The 13,575-nt window shown below is 40.9% G+C and overlaps 1 protein-coding gene across 13 annotated transcripts in view; it reads right to left on the reverse strand.

The window, feature by feature from the left end:
• VPS13D (vacuolar protein sorting 13 homolog D) overlaps positions 1 to 13,575 on the reverse strand; it is a 199,207-nt gene that overhangs the window by 113,298 nt on the left and 72,334 nt on the right. For all 13 annotated transcript variants that reach the window (XR_006286399.1, XR_006286398.1, XR_006286400.1 and 10 more), the window contains 3 exons: positions 9,020 to 9,170; positions 7,293 to 7,503; positions 4,239 to 4,486 (listed from right to left, as the gene is read on the reverse strand). Coding sequence is in view for 10 of the 13 variants with exons in the window: in XM_043531476.1 (XP_043387411.1) it covers positions 4,239 to 4,486; positions 7,293 to 7,503; positions 9,020 to 9,170 (610 nt within the window). In the remaining 3 variants the exon portion in view is untranslated. The remainder of the gene's footprint in view (positions 1 to 4,238; positions 4,487 to 7,292; positions 7,504 to 9,019; positions 9,171 to 13,575) is intronic.

Genomic DNA, 13,575 nt, shown 5'->3' on the forward strand with positions numbered 1-13,575 from the left:
GAATGAAGTGATTTTGTGAGACACTCAGCTTTAATTAAGGGAGGAAGGGGAAGAAATAAGCTTCTAGACCTGATGGTTCTATTGAAAAAAGTCTTACAAATGTGACCCGAGTGTACTATAAAGGCATAGAAACCAGAAAGTAAAGAAAAAGAACCCCAAAATAATTACTTTTAAAAAAAAATCATGATTTTAAAGCCAATTTCCTGATTTTGTGGGCCTGGCTCATCATTTTTGAATGCTTAGGGTTGCCAATACTGCAAATATCAGAAACAGAATGGTTGGGATATGTATGTACATATTGCACTTCACATTACATCTAACTGTACAGTTAGCCATGACCAGGCCCCTTCCTGACTGAATTCTGTATAGGATATCTAATAAGAGAGATGCATTTTTCTTTTCAGTTTAGAGTTCAATAAGACAGGTTAAAACTTGAGTGTAGAGAAGGACAATCATATTTTGCTGCAAACACTGGACAAGGAGAAGCTACTGACTCTCATTAAAGAGAAAAGGAGTACTTGTGGCACCTTAAAGACTAACCAATTTATTTGAGCATAAGCTTTCGTGAGCTACAGCTCACTTCATCGGATGCATACTGTGGAAAGTGTAGAAGATCTTTTTATATACACACAAAGCATGAAAAAATACCTCCTCCCACCCCACTCTCCTGCTGGTAATAGCTTATCTAAAGTGATCACTCTCCTTACAATGTGTATGATAATCAAGTTGGGCCATTTCCAGCACAAATCCAGGTTCTCTCACCCCCCACACACACACACAAACCCACTCTCCTGCCGACAAAGGAGGTGCTGTTGTTATCATGAATAGGTAGGAATATGAACAAGAGGCTGCTCGGCAGCTCTCCAACACCACTTTCTACAAGCCACTACCCTATGATCCCACTGAGAGTTACCAAAAGAAACTACAACATTTGCTCAAGAAACTCCCTGAAAAAGCACAAGATCAAATCCGCACAGACACACCCCTGGAACCCCGACCTGGGATATTCTATCTACTACCCAAGATCCATAAACCTGGAAACCCTGGGCGCCCCATCATCTCAGGCATTGGCACCCTGACAGCAGGATTGTCTGGCTATGTAGACTCCCTCCTCAGGCCCTACGCTACCAGCACGCCCAGCTACCTTCGAGACACCACTGACTTCCTGAGGAAACTACAATTCACCGGTGATCTTCCTGATAACACCATCCTGGCCACTATGGATGTAGAAGCCCTCTACATCAACATTCCACACAAAGATGGACTACAAGCCGTCAAGAACACTATCCCCAAAAATGTCACGGCTAACCTGGTGGCTGAACTTTGTGACTTTGTCCTTACCCATAACTATTTTACATTTGGGGACAATGTATACCTTCAGATCAGCGGCACTGCTATGGGTACCCGCATGGCCCCATAATATGCCAACATTTTTATGGCTGACTTAGAACAACGCTTCCTCAGCTCTCGTCCCCTAACGCCCCTACTCTACTTGCGCTATATTGATGACATCATCATCTGGACCCATGAAAAAGAAGCCCTTGAGGAATTCCATGATTTCAACAATTTCCATCCCACCAGCAACCTCAGCCTGGTCCAGTCCACACAAGAGATCCACTTCCTGGACACTACAGTGCTAATAAACGATGGTCACATAAACACCACCCTATACCAGAAACCTACTGACCGCTATTCCTACCTACATGCCTCCAGCTTTCACCCTGACCACACCACACGATCCATCGTCTACAGCCAAGCTCTGCGATACAACCGCATTTGCTCCAACCCCTCAGACAGAGACAAACACCTACAAGATCTCTATCAAGCATTCTTACAACTACAATACCCACCTGCGGAAGTGAAGAAACAGATTGATAGAGCCAGAAGAGTTCCCAGAAGTCACCTACTACAGGACAGGCCTAACAAAGAAAATAACAGAACACCACTAGCCGTCACCTTCAGCCCCCAACGAAAACCCCTCCAACGCATTATTAAGGATCTACAACCTATCCTGAAGGATGACCCAACACACTCACAAATCTTGGGAGACAGGCCAGTCCTTGCCTACTGACAGCCCCCCAACCTGAAGCAAATGCTCACCAGCAACCACATACCACACAACAGAACCACTAACCCAGGAACCTATCCTTGCAACAAAGCCCTTTGCCAACTGTGCCCACATATCTATTCAGGGGACACCATCACAGGGCCTAACAACATCAGCCACACTATCAGAGGCTCGTTCACCTGCACATCCACCAATGTGATATATGCCGTCATGTGCCAGCAATGCCCCTCTGCCATGTACATTGGTCAAACTGGACAGTCTCTACGTAAAAGAATAAATGGACACAAATCAGATGTCAAGAATTATAACCTTCAAAAACCAGTCGGAGAACACTTCAATCTCTCTGGTCACGCGATTACAGACATGAAAGTTGCGATATTACAACAAAAAAACTTCAAATCCAGACTCCAGCGAGAGACTGCTGAATTCATTTGTAAATTGGATACAATTAACTTAGGCTTGAATAGAGACTGGGAGTGGCTAAGTCATTATGCAAGGTAACCTATTTCCCCTTGTTTTTTCCTACCCCCCCAGATGTTCTTGTTAAACCCTGGATTTGTGCTGGAAATGGCCCACCTTGATTATCATACACATTGTAAGGAGAGTGGTCACTTTAGATAAGCTATTACCAACAGGAGAGTGGGTTTGTGTGTGTGGGGGCGGGGGGGGGGGGGGGGGGGGGGGGGGGGGGGAGAAAACCTGAATTTGTGCTGGAAATGGCCCACCTTGATCATCATACACATTGTAAGGAGAGTGATCACTTTAGATAAGCTATTACCAGCAGGAGAGTGGGGTGGGAGGAGGTATTTTTCCATGCTTTGTGTGTATATAAAAAGATCTTCTACACTTTCCACAGTATGCATCCGATGAAGTGAGCTGTAGCTCACGAAAGCTTATGCTCAAATAAATTGGTTAGTCTCTAAGGTGCCACAAGTACTCCTTTTCTTTTTGCGAATACAGACTAACACGGCTGTTACTCTGAAACCTGTCATTAAAGAGACAATTTCTTTCAACTGTAGTATCTCAAGATCAGAGATAAACGTATAGATACATCAAATGAAGTCTCCACTGCACCTCTGAAAATATCAGCATCAGTTTCCTCCTACCACCAGTATTTCTCCAAGACCTCCATAGTTTGTTGGCCCGAAACAATTACTTCCACCTTGCAAGACTAATGTGGGGACCAGATGACTCTCTACTAATGCCTCCCCTTTGAGTTTTGTATGCTCTGAAAGTCTTCAAACCCCTACCAGTGAGAGGTACACTAATCATCCCAGCTACTTAAACCCTATCAAATCCCCCTGGTGACAAAGTGCCCACAAACTGGCATAACCCACTCATTTGACAGAGCCTTTAAGGATGTGTCTACACAGCAACTAGACACCAGTGGCTGGCCCATGCCAGCTGACTTGGTCCTGCTTTGAGCAGGGGGTTGGACTAGATGACCTCCTGAGGTCCCTTCCAACCCTGATATTCTATGATTCGGGCTTGTGCTGCAGGGCTGTTTCATTGCTGTGCAGCCTTCCAGACTTGGGCTGGAGCCCAGGCTCTGGGACCCTCCCACATCACAGGGAGCTAGAGCCCAGGCTCCAGCCCGATCCTGTAAGTCTACACAGCAACGAAACAGCCCTGCACCCTGAGCCCAAGTTGGCTGGCACAGGCCAGCCGTGGGTGTCTAACTGCTGTGTAGACATATCCTAACACTCCAGGATGTTGCATGGAGACTACAAGAAAGCCCACAGACGTTTTACACTGTGCTTGATAATACCTAGGCTTGTCCATGACAAGATACCATTTTGAATCTCTGAACAAAATTAAACTACACCAACTCAAGCCACTAGAGACTCTTGTTTGGCTCCTTTCTGGCATTATTTTTGCTGCGTATGGGGAACAAAGGGGAAGAGGTGAGGGAAAAGGGGAGCAACTCAGATTTCTATCAGATGTTCCGATTATTAATTTTTTTTTCTAATTGGGGTGGGTGGGTGTGTGTGAGTGAGAGAGAGAGATGAACAATTTCATAAGAAATGCTGCAACCCAATGAAAACATCACATTGTGTTAAAAAGCTTATTTTTCTTTCTGGTGCCATAGTTGTTTGTATAACAAAACATGCAGTCATTCTGAGCTGCTCTTGTAGTAGCCACAAATAATAATACCTCTATAATGCCTTACCAAGCTCAATGTTCTGAGATGTATCCGCTGTGTGCAGCGCTGCCTCCTTGCCAGGTTTTAGTGTCCCGTTAATCGGCATCCCTTTAACATAAAATTCGAGTTCACAAGGTAGCAAGTTACAGATTCCCACAGTTGGCAGGAGATAAATGGTATGCCCAGGCTGTCTGAAAATCTGTTTAGCACTGTCAGAAAATATGTTTGAGGGCATGTAATCTGGATAATTCTCTTTCTTTATAGCCACACAAAACCTATGAAGAAAGACAGATGCGTGTGAAAAAAGAGCAATGGACTGAATGGAATAGCTGTACTTTGGCTTCGCTAGCACTTGAATCTCATGCCACAGTGCAATTTACACGATTCAAAACCCGTACAGCATTTAAAATTAATTCTCCATAATAAACATTTTAAACTTGACTGTAAAATATTCCAAATATTTTGCACTTATATTGACTCTCATCTGATACTCCCAAAACAGTTTACAAACAATTACACCTCATAACAAATCTGTGAACCACCACACATAATTATAGTAGAATCTTCCTTAATCTACAAACTGATTATCCTCACAAAAAAATCCCATTACACTTCTCAACACATACTTAATAGCAAAGTGGTCTCTAAACTACTAAACTTTTACACAATATATTACAGTACATTTACTGGTACGCTATGAAGTATTGATTATTTAAAACTAAATTATACTTGCCAAAATAAATTAAAATTACTCTGTATAATGCAATTGTATTTTTGTTTTTCTTGTCCTCCCTGCTCTAACCACTAGATAATACTGTCTTTTGGGATTTAAATTAGACAATCAAATGAGGAAGTAAAACAACAACACTTCTTCAGGTAACATGTTCTTTGGAGAGGTACTCACATCTTATAAAAATTGTTTAGCATCCTACAGTAATGACCTCAAAACAGTATATATTTTTAAAAAATCTGAACTATAAACCTCTGGCTTTATGAAATGATAACTATTCACTAAGCAAAGGTCATTTCCCTCAACTATTTTTAGGAATGTCATATATAAAGCCTCAAGAGACAAGATGGGTGATGTAATATCTTTTAGTGGACCAACTTCTGATGATGAGAGAAGCTTTTGAGCCCCACAAAGCTCTTCTTTAGGTCTGGGAAAGGCCAAACAAGTTGATGGCATTCCTATCTGTATCAAACTAAGGAATTATGAGATACCATGCAGTGTTCATTACGTGTTGACATTATGGGAATTAAAACAGAGTACTTAATATTTTGGACAATGCACTTGGACCACAAGTAACAATCCTGCACTGGCAGAAGGACAGACTAGGTAACCTAATTCCCATCTCTAATTTCTATTATTTGATTTTATTACATTAAAGGTTAATAGAGTGGTTGTTTTGTAATTTTACGCTTTTGCTATAGGGATGGTCAAGAACTGGTATAAGAACCATTTTGGTCTTATGACAGAAACTTTAAAAAGCCTCTAATGCTTTACTGTTTTCTGACAGGTTTCAGAGTAACAGCCGTGTTGGTCTGTATTCGCAAAAAGAAAAGGAGTACTTGTGGCACCTTAGAGACTAACCAATTTATTTGAGCATAAGCTTTCGTGAGCTACAGCTCACTTCATCGGATGCATACTGTGGAAAATACAGAAGATGTTTGTTTTTATACACACAAAGCATGAAAAAATGGGTGTTTACCACTACAAAAAGTTTTCTCTCCCCCCACCCCACTCTCCTGTTGGTAATAGCTTATCTAAAGTGATCACTCTCCTTACAATGTGTATGATAATCAAAGTGGGCCATTTCCAGCACAAATCCAGGTTTCCCCCCCCCCCCCCCCCCACACACACAAACCCACTCTCCTGTTGGTAATAACATCAGCCACACTATCAGAGGCTTGTTCACCTGCACATCTACCAATGTGATATATGCCATCATGTGCCAGCAATGCCCCTCTGCCATGTACATTGGTCAAACTGGATAGTCTCTACGTAAAAGAATAAATGGACACAAATCAGATGTCAAGAATTATAACCTTCAAAAACCAGTCGGAGAACACTTCAATCTCTCTGGTCACGCGATTACAGACATGAAAGTTGCGATATTACAACAAAAAAACTTCAAATCCAGACTCCAGCGAGAGACTGCTGAATTCATTTGTAAATTGGATACAATTAACTTAGGCTTGAATAGAGACTGGGAGTGGCTAAGTCATTATGCAAGGTAACCTATTTCTCCTTGTTTTCCTAACCCTCTCCCCCCCCCCCCCCCCCCCCCCCAAGACGTTCTTGTTAAACCCTGGATTTGTGCTGGAAATGGCCCACCTTGATTATCATACACATTGTAAGGAGAGTGATCACTTTACATAAGCTATTACCAGCAGGAGAGTGGGGTGGGGGGAGAGAAAACCTTTTGTAGTGATAAACATCCATTTTTTCATGATTTGTGTGCATAAAAACAAACATCTTCTGTATTTTCCACAGTATGCATCCAATGAAGTGAGCTGTAGCTCACGAAAGCTTATGCTCAAATAAATTGGTTAGTCTCTAAGGTGCCACAAGTACTCCTTTTCTTTTTACTGTTTTCTGGTTCCTAAGAAGATTCGGTACCCTTCCGACGTCAGCAAAGAAGAAAGTGTCACAGACAAACTAATGTTAATTTTTGCTTCCTGCTCCTGTAGTGGCTGTTTATCAAAGGAAATTGGGAGAGTGATTTGTGGTTCCCTACCCTTTTACATCCAGCCACAGCTTGTGGGATTGGGATGGAGACCCGATGCTCTTCCATCTAGCCATCATGGCAGGGTCCATTTTCTATTTTTAAATACCCTGATGGATATGACCTTATATCCCATCTAATCTTCCTTGTATAAATTACAGTATAGTCACACTTAAACATCTCGTATTATACATAAGGGGTCAAACAAAAACAACACTACAAAGGTTTTATCTTGGAACAATCTCTTTCCCATTACACTTTAGCTTTTTCTAGTGCTACTTACTTTCACATTAATTCACCTATCAAGAACTGGTAAGTTATAGCAAAATATTTAGCCTTATAAGGTCTTAATTACCTGAAAAATCGGCTGTTTTCAGACTCCATCGAATGGCACTCTCGTTTGCTGCTACATACCTCTGCTGCCTTCTGCACATTAGTCCAATGAATGGGAGTCTTACAGAAAAAGACTCCCATTCCTTTTGGCCTGGCCTGCAATCGCCAAGATGTAAGGTGTAATGGAATAGCAAAGAAATCCCCTGGCATTACTGCTGGAAGCACTACCGGTTCTGCAACCAAATCACAAAGAAAACACATGCTTCAGGTTGCATCCTTTGGTCAAACTATAAATAATTTCTTCAGTTATAAACTCTGGACAACACACTTAATGAAAGAAGCAGTACATTTCCCATTAGATGTAGTTCATCCGGTCCAAATGCCAAGCTGTTGTTTAAAGTGCTCCTAATAGTGAGTCAAGAAAGTGCTGCTTATAGAACCAGAGGGCTGATTCCAGACAAATTGGAATGGATTAAAAAAAATTATCTGGAGTTCTAACTTTGTTTCTCTGGTTGCCTTAGTTAAAAGTACCATTTTAAGTGGGTGTGGAAAGAAAAGTTACTCATCTATTACTAGAGTTCAAGTAAATTGTCAAAATAGATCCACACTCTTGAATTATGTCTGCACACAACGCCAAAGACCGAAACCCTCTGCCAAATTCTGACTGTTGGAGGACACAAGGACTTCATCTCATCTGTGGCATGTTCTAGACATAGACTCATAAGGAGATGTGGCCCTCTTTCATCCTCATCTCCTCCAATTCACCTAAGCAGCAAATTGAAACTCCCTTTGGTTCCTTCAGTTTAGCTTGTTGACCATTTCCCCCCTCGTTAGGGCTATTTTTTGTCAACGCAAGTAGTGTTGAAATCTGTAAGGTTCCCCCATCCTCCGACCGCCGCTCTTCTCCTCAGTCCCCTCACCCGCTCCAAGAAAAAACAAATTCAGGTGTTTTTCAGAACTTCAGTTCCAGGAATCAAACTTCATTGGGGTAATAAGTTCTTCTGCCATTGTGGTGGACGCAAAAAGATAATTTGGGTTAAAAACTGTTCAAGAGTGTGGGTGCGAGACCACTATATCCCAGTGCGTCAGATCTGCAATGAAATACTCCCAAGTACAGAATTCACTTCTTTGCCAGTACTAGCGTTTTCCTTGCTCAGGTGAAAGGTGACTGTCACATAGCTGCAGTTAAAGAAAAAGAAGCAAGCCCTGTCTCATATGACACAAATATACTGTAAAGTCTTTCAAATGCACTTGTTAATAGAACTCTCAAACTGTTTGTAAGACGATGAAAATCCTAGACGTTGGATAAAGAATCTATTGTAGAAAACAAACTTATGTAATTTTGACTTAAGGCAAAGAAATAAAAGAAGTCTGACTCTTCTAAACTGAAGATAAGTAAACAAAGCACAATACTTTAAGCATTCCTTTCTTCTGCTTTGAAAGAAGCTGGGGACAGGAATGTCACACTAAACTTGACAATAGCCTAACACAAAATTCTTGTTGTTGCTTGAGATTTCATACTTTATCCACAGGAAAAATCTCTACATAAGATTTTTTGGGAGGTCTTACTTGCTTTTATACTTTGAACCTTTTGATGGCATCTTCTAGACATTCATTTTTACTGGAGAATAGGACAAGAAAAATTTTGCAACAACCAAAAACTGGGGCCATCATAAATGGTTCTGCCGGATAAGGTTTTTCTCACTGATATGTAGCGGGGCAGTGTAGCGATAGCATTCTGAGACTTACTGTCAGGAGCGGAAGGGCTATCCAGCCTTAATTCCATTGGTGTTTCCAGCTTGTTTTTCACAATCAACGCAGAGCGCACAGTAATCACCTTCCGAGCGCTACCTTCCATGGTAACTTCAAATACCACACGAACTGGAGGCAATGAAGAAAACTGCAAAGCCATTTTAAAAGTTTAGGTATCAGAAAATGCAATGATGATAAATAGCAAAGGAACGCCCAAACTTTGCAGTAACTGCAGCTTGCCAGTAACCCAAGGGCCACACCTAATTTACACATTTCATATATTTTTTAAAATACCCATAATTTTGCCTTGTGCTTATATCATGTTTGATAAACATGAGCTCATTATTTGGGCTTCTCAACCTACAGGAAAAAAGGAATGAAAATAAAAACACAAGGAACCCACTAGAAAGGAAGAGCAGATTTGGCCTGCTATAATCATTGCTCTTTATGAACTGCAGCTCCCTATATATGGAAGCAAACAGGAAAATGGCTGCATCCTGGGCATTCCTGAGCTAGAATGTTAATAGCATTGTTTATGCTAAAAATTTTTATTAGTATGTTTCATGCTTTCAAAAAATTTCAAAACAGCCTGCGATAAATCAAGGTTCTGTTCATTCTCATTTTCCTCAGTGCTTCCCACTCCTTTCACAGTCACTGCCCTTCTGCGTACACAGTCAGAAAAATATCCTCAGATAGCTAGATTAACAAATATTAACACATACATACACACACACCCACACACACACACAATGCATTATCACAAAATCCTTAGTGACATTATAAACTTTAAAACAATTCATTTTTCCCTTCACACTACAGAAACATAAAAAATCCATACTGTATATGGTCCCAAAGAAAAATTGCTACAGTAACTATTATTTTAAGAGACTGTGCCCAGAACATGCTGACAATGTTCTTGTATTTGAGAAAGAACGGACAGTCAGTCCAGGATTTTGAACTGCCAGAAACTTTATTAAAACAACGTAAAAAAAACAAATATAACACAATGAAATGCACATAGTTTTGCTGAAACTTGCCAGCAGCACATTCAGCAAGTCTAAGATCATAAGGAAAAACACAGAAGTATTTTGTTTTTTTAAACACAGCCCCAGTTCCGGGTACAAAGTTCACAAGATTTTAAATAAAACTAGACACCTCAACTAAACTCACCATCCAATGAAAGCAACTCACAATACTAACCTTAGTTATGGAGTTAGCAATTTACTTGAGATTTTCTATTTCAAAATATTATGTCCTTAAAGAAGAATTCTAAAGATTTTGAAGAGAAGTATTAACAAATATAATCTTGCTATCATGTTATAGTATTTTTATTTAATTCTTAAAGTTTTGCTCTTAAATATTTCTGGTGAACTCTAAACTCAGTTCAGGTGGAAGACAAATAGTTCTGCATTTAACCTTGTGCTCCCAGCGTTGCGGACGACAACAGCAGCAGGAGATGAGCAGCAGTGCCAAGATATCTTAGCTTCACCATTTAGGATTGTTGTTTTAAAATTGATTCCATAATAAACAAAAATTCTGGCAGGGAGAAACTAACACTTCTTTTTCCTGGAATTAGTGACTCTGTCCAAGAGTCATTCAATGATAGTGTTTGAGGAGACAGTACTCTTCTATCAAAAATAGAGTTTGTCATTCTGCTACTTGTGCAGATTGAGTTTTGATAATCTGGCCAGTGTGGGTCTTTTACCAATGTTCCCTTCTGTTGCAGGTAGCTCATATTACTACAATACTGAACACTTCTTGCAATATTTAAATCAAAGGTTTATGCAGTATAGGAGAAGCCTTACTCTTCCTTTCCTAAAATGCCGTATTTTAAGCCCCACAGGATACAATCCTCAAAGGAATTAAAGACATGCTCCAAAACCCACTGTAAAGCAAGAGAGAATTTCCACTAATTTCAATGGGCTTTGGATTTTCTATTAAGGTAAATGTATCAACTGGAATTCCCATTCAGTTTGCTTATGCCTCAGTCTTCCCCCATACTTAATTGTGAGCACTAAATATATCAGTTTTTAAAAACAGTTTTATGGCGTGAAGATGTGCCCAGAACCAGTGTCCTACTGAGACAGTAAGCTCGGTGGGTCAGGGACCTTTTTGTTATGTGTGCGCAGTACCTAGAACAACCCAAAGTTTAGGTGCTACCACAATACAAAATAAATAAATAAACAGGTCAGAGTTAGAGAAAGAGTAACGTGTCCTATATAGCAAGCAGCCTTTTCTTCTTATGCTTCCTTTGCATAGGGGCAAACATGTCAAGCAGTGCCAGCTTGTAAAAGATTTTCCTTTTTTAGTTTGGTGCAGATTAGAGTGTCAAAGTAGATGAGAACAGAGCTGAGACAACAGACTGCAATGGTTCTTAAAGGCTTTTCGTGATTAGTGGCAGTTCTGGACCAGCCTTCCAAGGGGAGCGGTGGGGCAAAAAGCCTGGCTTCAAGACTGAGCTTGATAAGTTTATGGAGGGGATGATATGAGACTGCGTACAATGGCATGTAGCTGATCTACGACTAGTAGCTGCAAATATCTTCAATGGCTGATGATGGGACACTAGATGGGGCGGGCTCAGAGTTACTACAGAGAATTCTTTCCCGTGTGTCTAGCTGGTGAGCCTTGCACACCTGCTCAGGGTCTAACCGATTGCCATATTTGGGGTTGGGAAGGAATTTTCTCCCAGGTCAGATTGTCAGAGACCCTGGGAAGTTTTCGCCTTCCTCTGCCGCATGGGGCCCAGATCACTTGCAAGTTTAAACTAGTGTAAATTGTGGATTCTCTGTAACATGAAGTCTTTAAATCATGATTTGAGGACTTCAGTAACATAGCCAGAGGTTAGGGGTCTATTAAACGAGTGAGTAAGTGAGGTTCTGTGGCCTGCAATGTGCAGAAGGCCAGACTAGATGATCATGATGGTCCCTTCTGACCTTAAACTCTATGAGTGGTCAGTTCTCAAAAAGATTTACATTAAAACATTCAGAAATTTAAATAAACTACCCACTCACCCATCCCTTCTACCTTTGCAGGTACCATATCAATGCCTATGAATCTATTCCAAGAAAACTCTACCCATTATTCTTTTTTCCTCTTAGCTGCTCTAAAAGTCTGCAGATCCTCTTCCATATTTAACGAAGTCAGTGCCACAGTTAACTAGTTACAGTTCTGGACAGTAACATTTAACAAGTGCTCAGTCATCCTGGAAACTACTGTGGTCTTATTCTCCAAAACCCTTGCACCTTATGTAATTATTTACATCTGGGATAGAATGACTAGTGGTATTAAGTGTTAACATTCTGATTTGGTAGGATTTTATATTCACCTCACAAATGTGTAACTGATGACCCAAGGCAGTAGAGAGTGAGGTCTATGGTGTCTCCCTATTAAAGTGCACACCCTTAAGAAATAACATCTGGAGGATGAGGTAGCATTGATCATAGTCAGAACAAAGCAGCAAACAAGAGGACACAGGGATATCTGCATTGAAAGAAAGGAGAATATTTCTGGGTCAAAAAGGAAAGTGAAAGAGGAAGAAGGCTGAAAGGAACAGGATCAACAGGATATGAAACCGGAATCAAAGAAGCGGAAAACCTAGACAAGAGCGCCAAACAAAGTCTGGACTCATTTCACATATACACAAAGATGCATATTGCCTGGGTTTCTTGAGACCTGTTTGAAATATTGAAGTGATGTTCAAGATGCTCCCTAACCCAAAAAAATGCTATTTTACTAACTTAGTGGACTCTGCCAACATGAAAAAGGATGTAAGTTAAAGTTATACAAACAGCTATCCACACTTGTGGAATGTGGGAGAGCTGATGTTGGTGACTCTCCATTTGAATGCTGAAGAATGATGAACAGCTTTGTTTGGTCTCCTGAATTATTACGAGGTAACTATTATTGCTGCGCAGAACCCCTAGTCCTTCAGAAATAAAATTATTTATAAATAATCTAGTGTGCAAACAGATTAGTTCCACCCAGTGTTGGATGAGATGACAGAGAAGTAGCAACGTTTAGCGCTCTTGCAAAATTAGTTTGAAATGAGGTAAGTCACAGAGAAGAGTAAGGGTCATTGGTGTTATAAAAAGTGTCCTGCAAGGAGGAAATAAGTTGTTATTCCTTGGTGATCTCTTATTTTTGAGGCAGAATGGAAAAAACCAACAACTTTCCTTGCAAAGAAAATAATGGAAGTAACCATACAATAGGTTCAAGGAAATAGGAGTGATTGAATCAGATATCAAATACATTGTACTCCTGGGGGAATTCTGTGTCACTGCATGCGCACAGAATTCGTGTTCCCCCCAGACATCTTTGCTTCTCTGAAGAAAATGATGGGGAAGCAAAGGAAGCCGCAAGAGTGGTCATGTGCCAGAGCTGCCTGGGTGAGGGAGGGTGCTGCTCAGGCTAGCTGACTCTGCAGCTGGACACTGCCTCCTGGGTCCTAGTGCTGGTTTTCCTCCCCTTTTGAGTGTGCTGGGAGCCATCCTGTTTTCTGTACAATGGTGAGTGCCAGAGCTAAGAGGGTGGAGTGCGGGAAGAGGCAGTGCGGA

The sequence above is a fragment of the Chelonia mydas genome, chromosome 18 (assembly GCF_015237465.2).
Source record: "Chelonia mydas isolate rCheMyd1 chromosome 18, rCheMyd1.pri.v2, whole genome shotgun sequence".
Classification (NCBI taxonomy): domain Eukaryota; kingdom Metazoa; phylum Chordata; order Testudines; family Cheloniidae; genus Chelonia; species Chelonia mydas.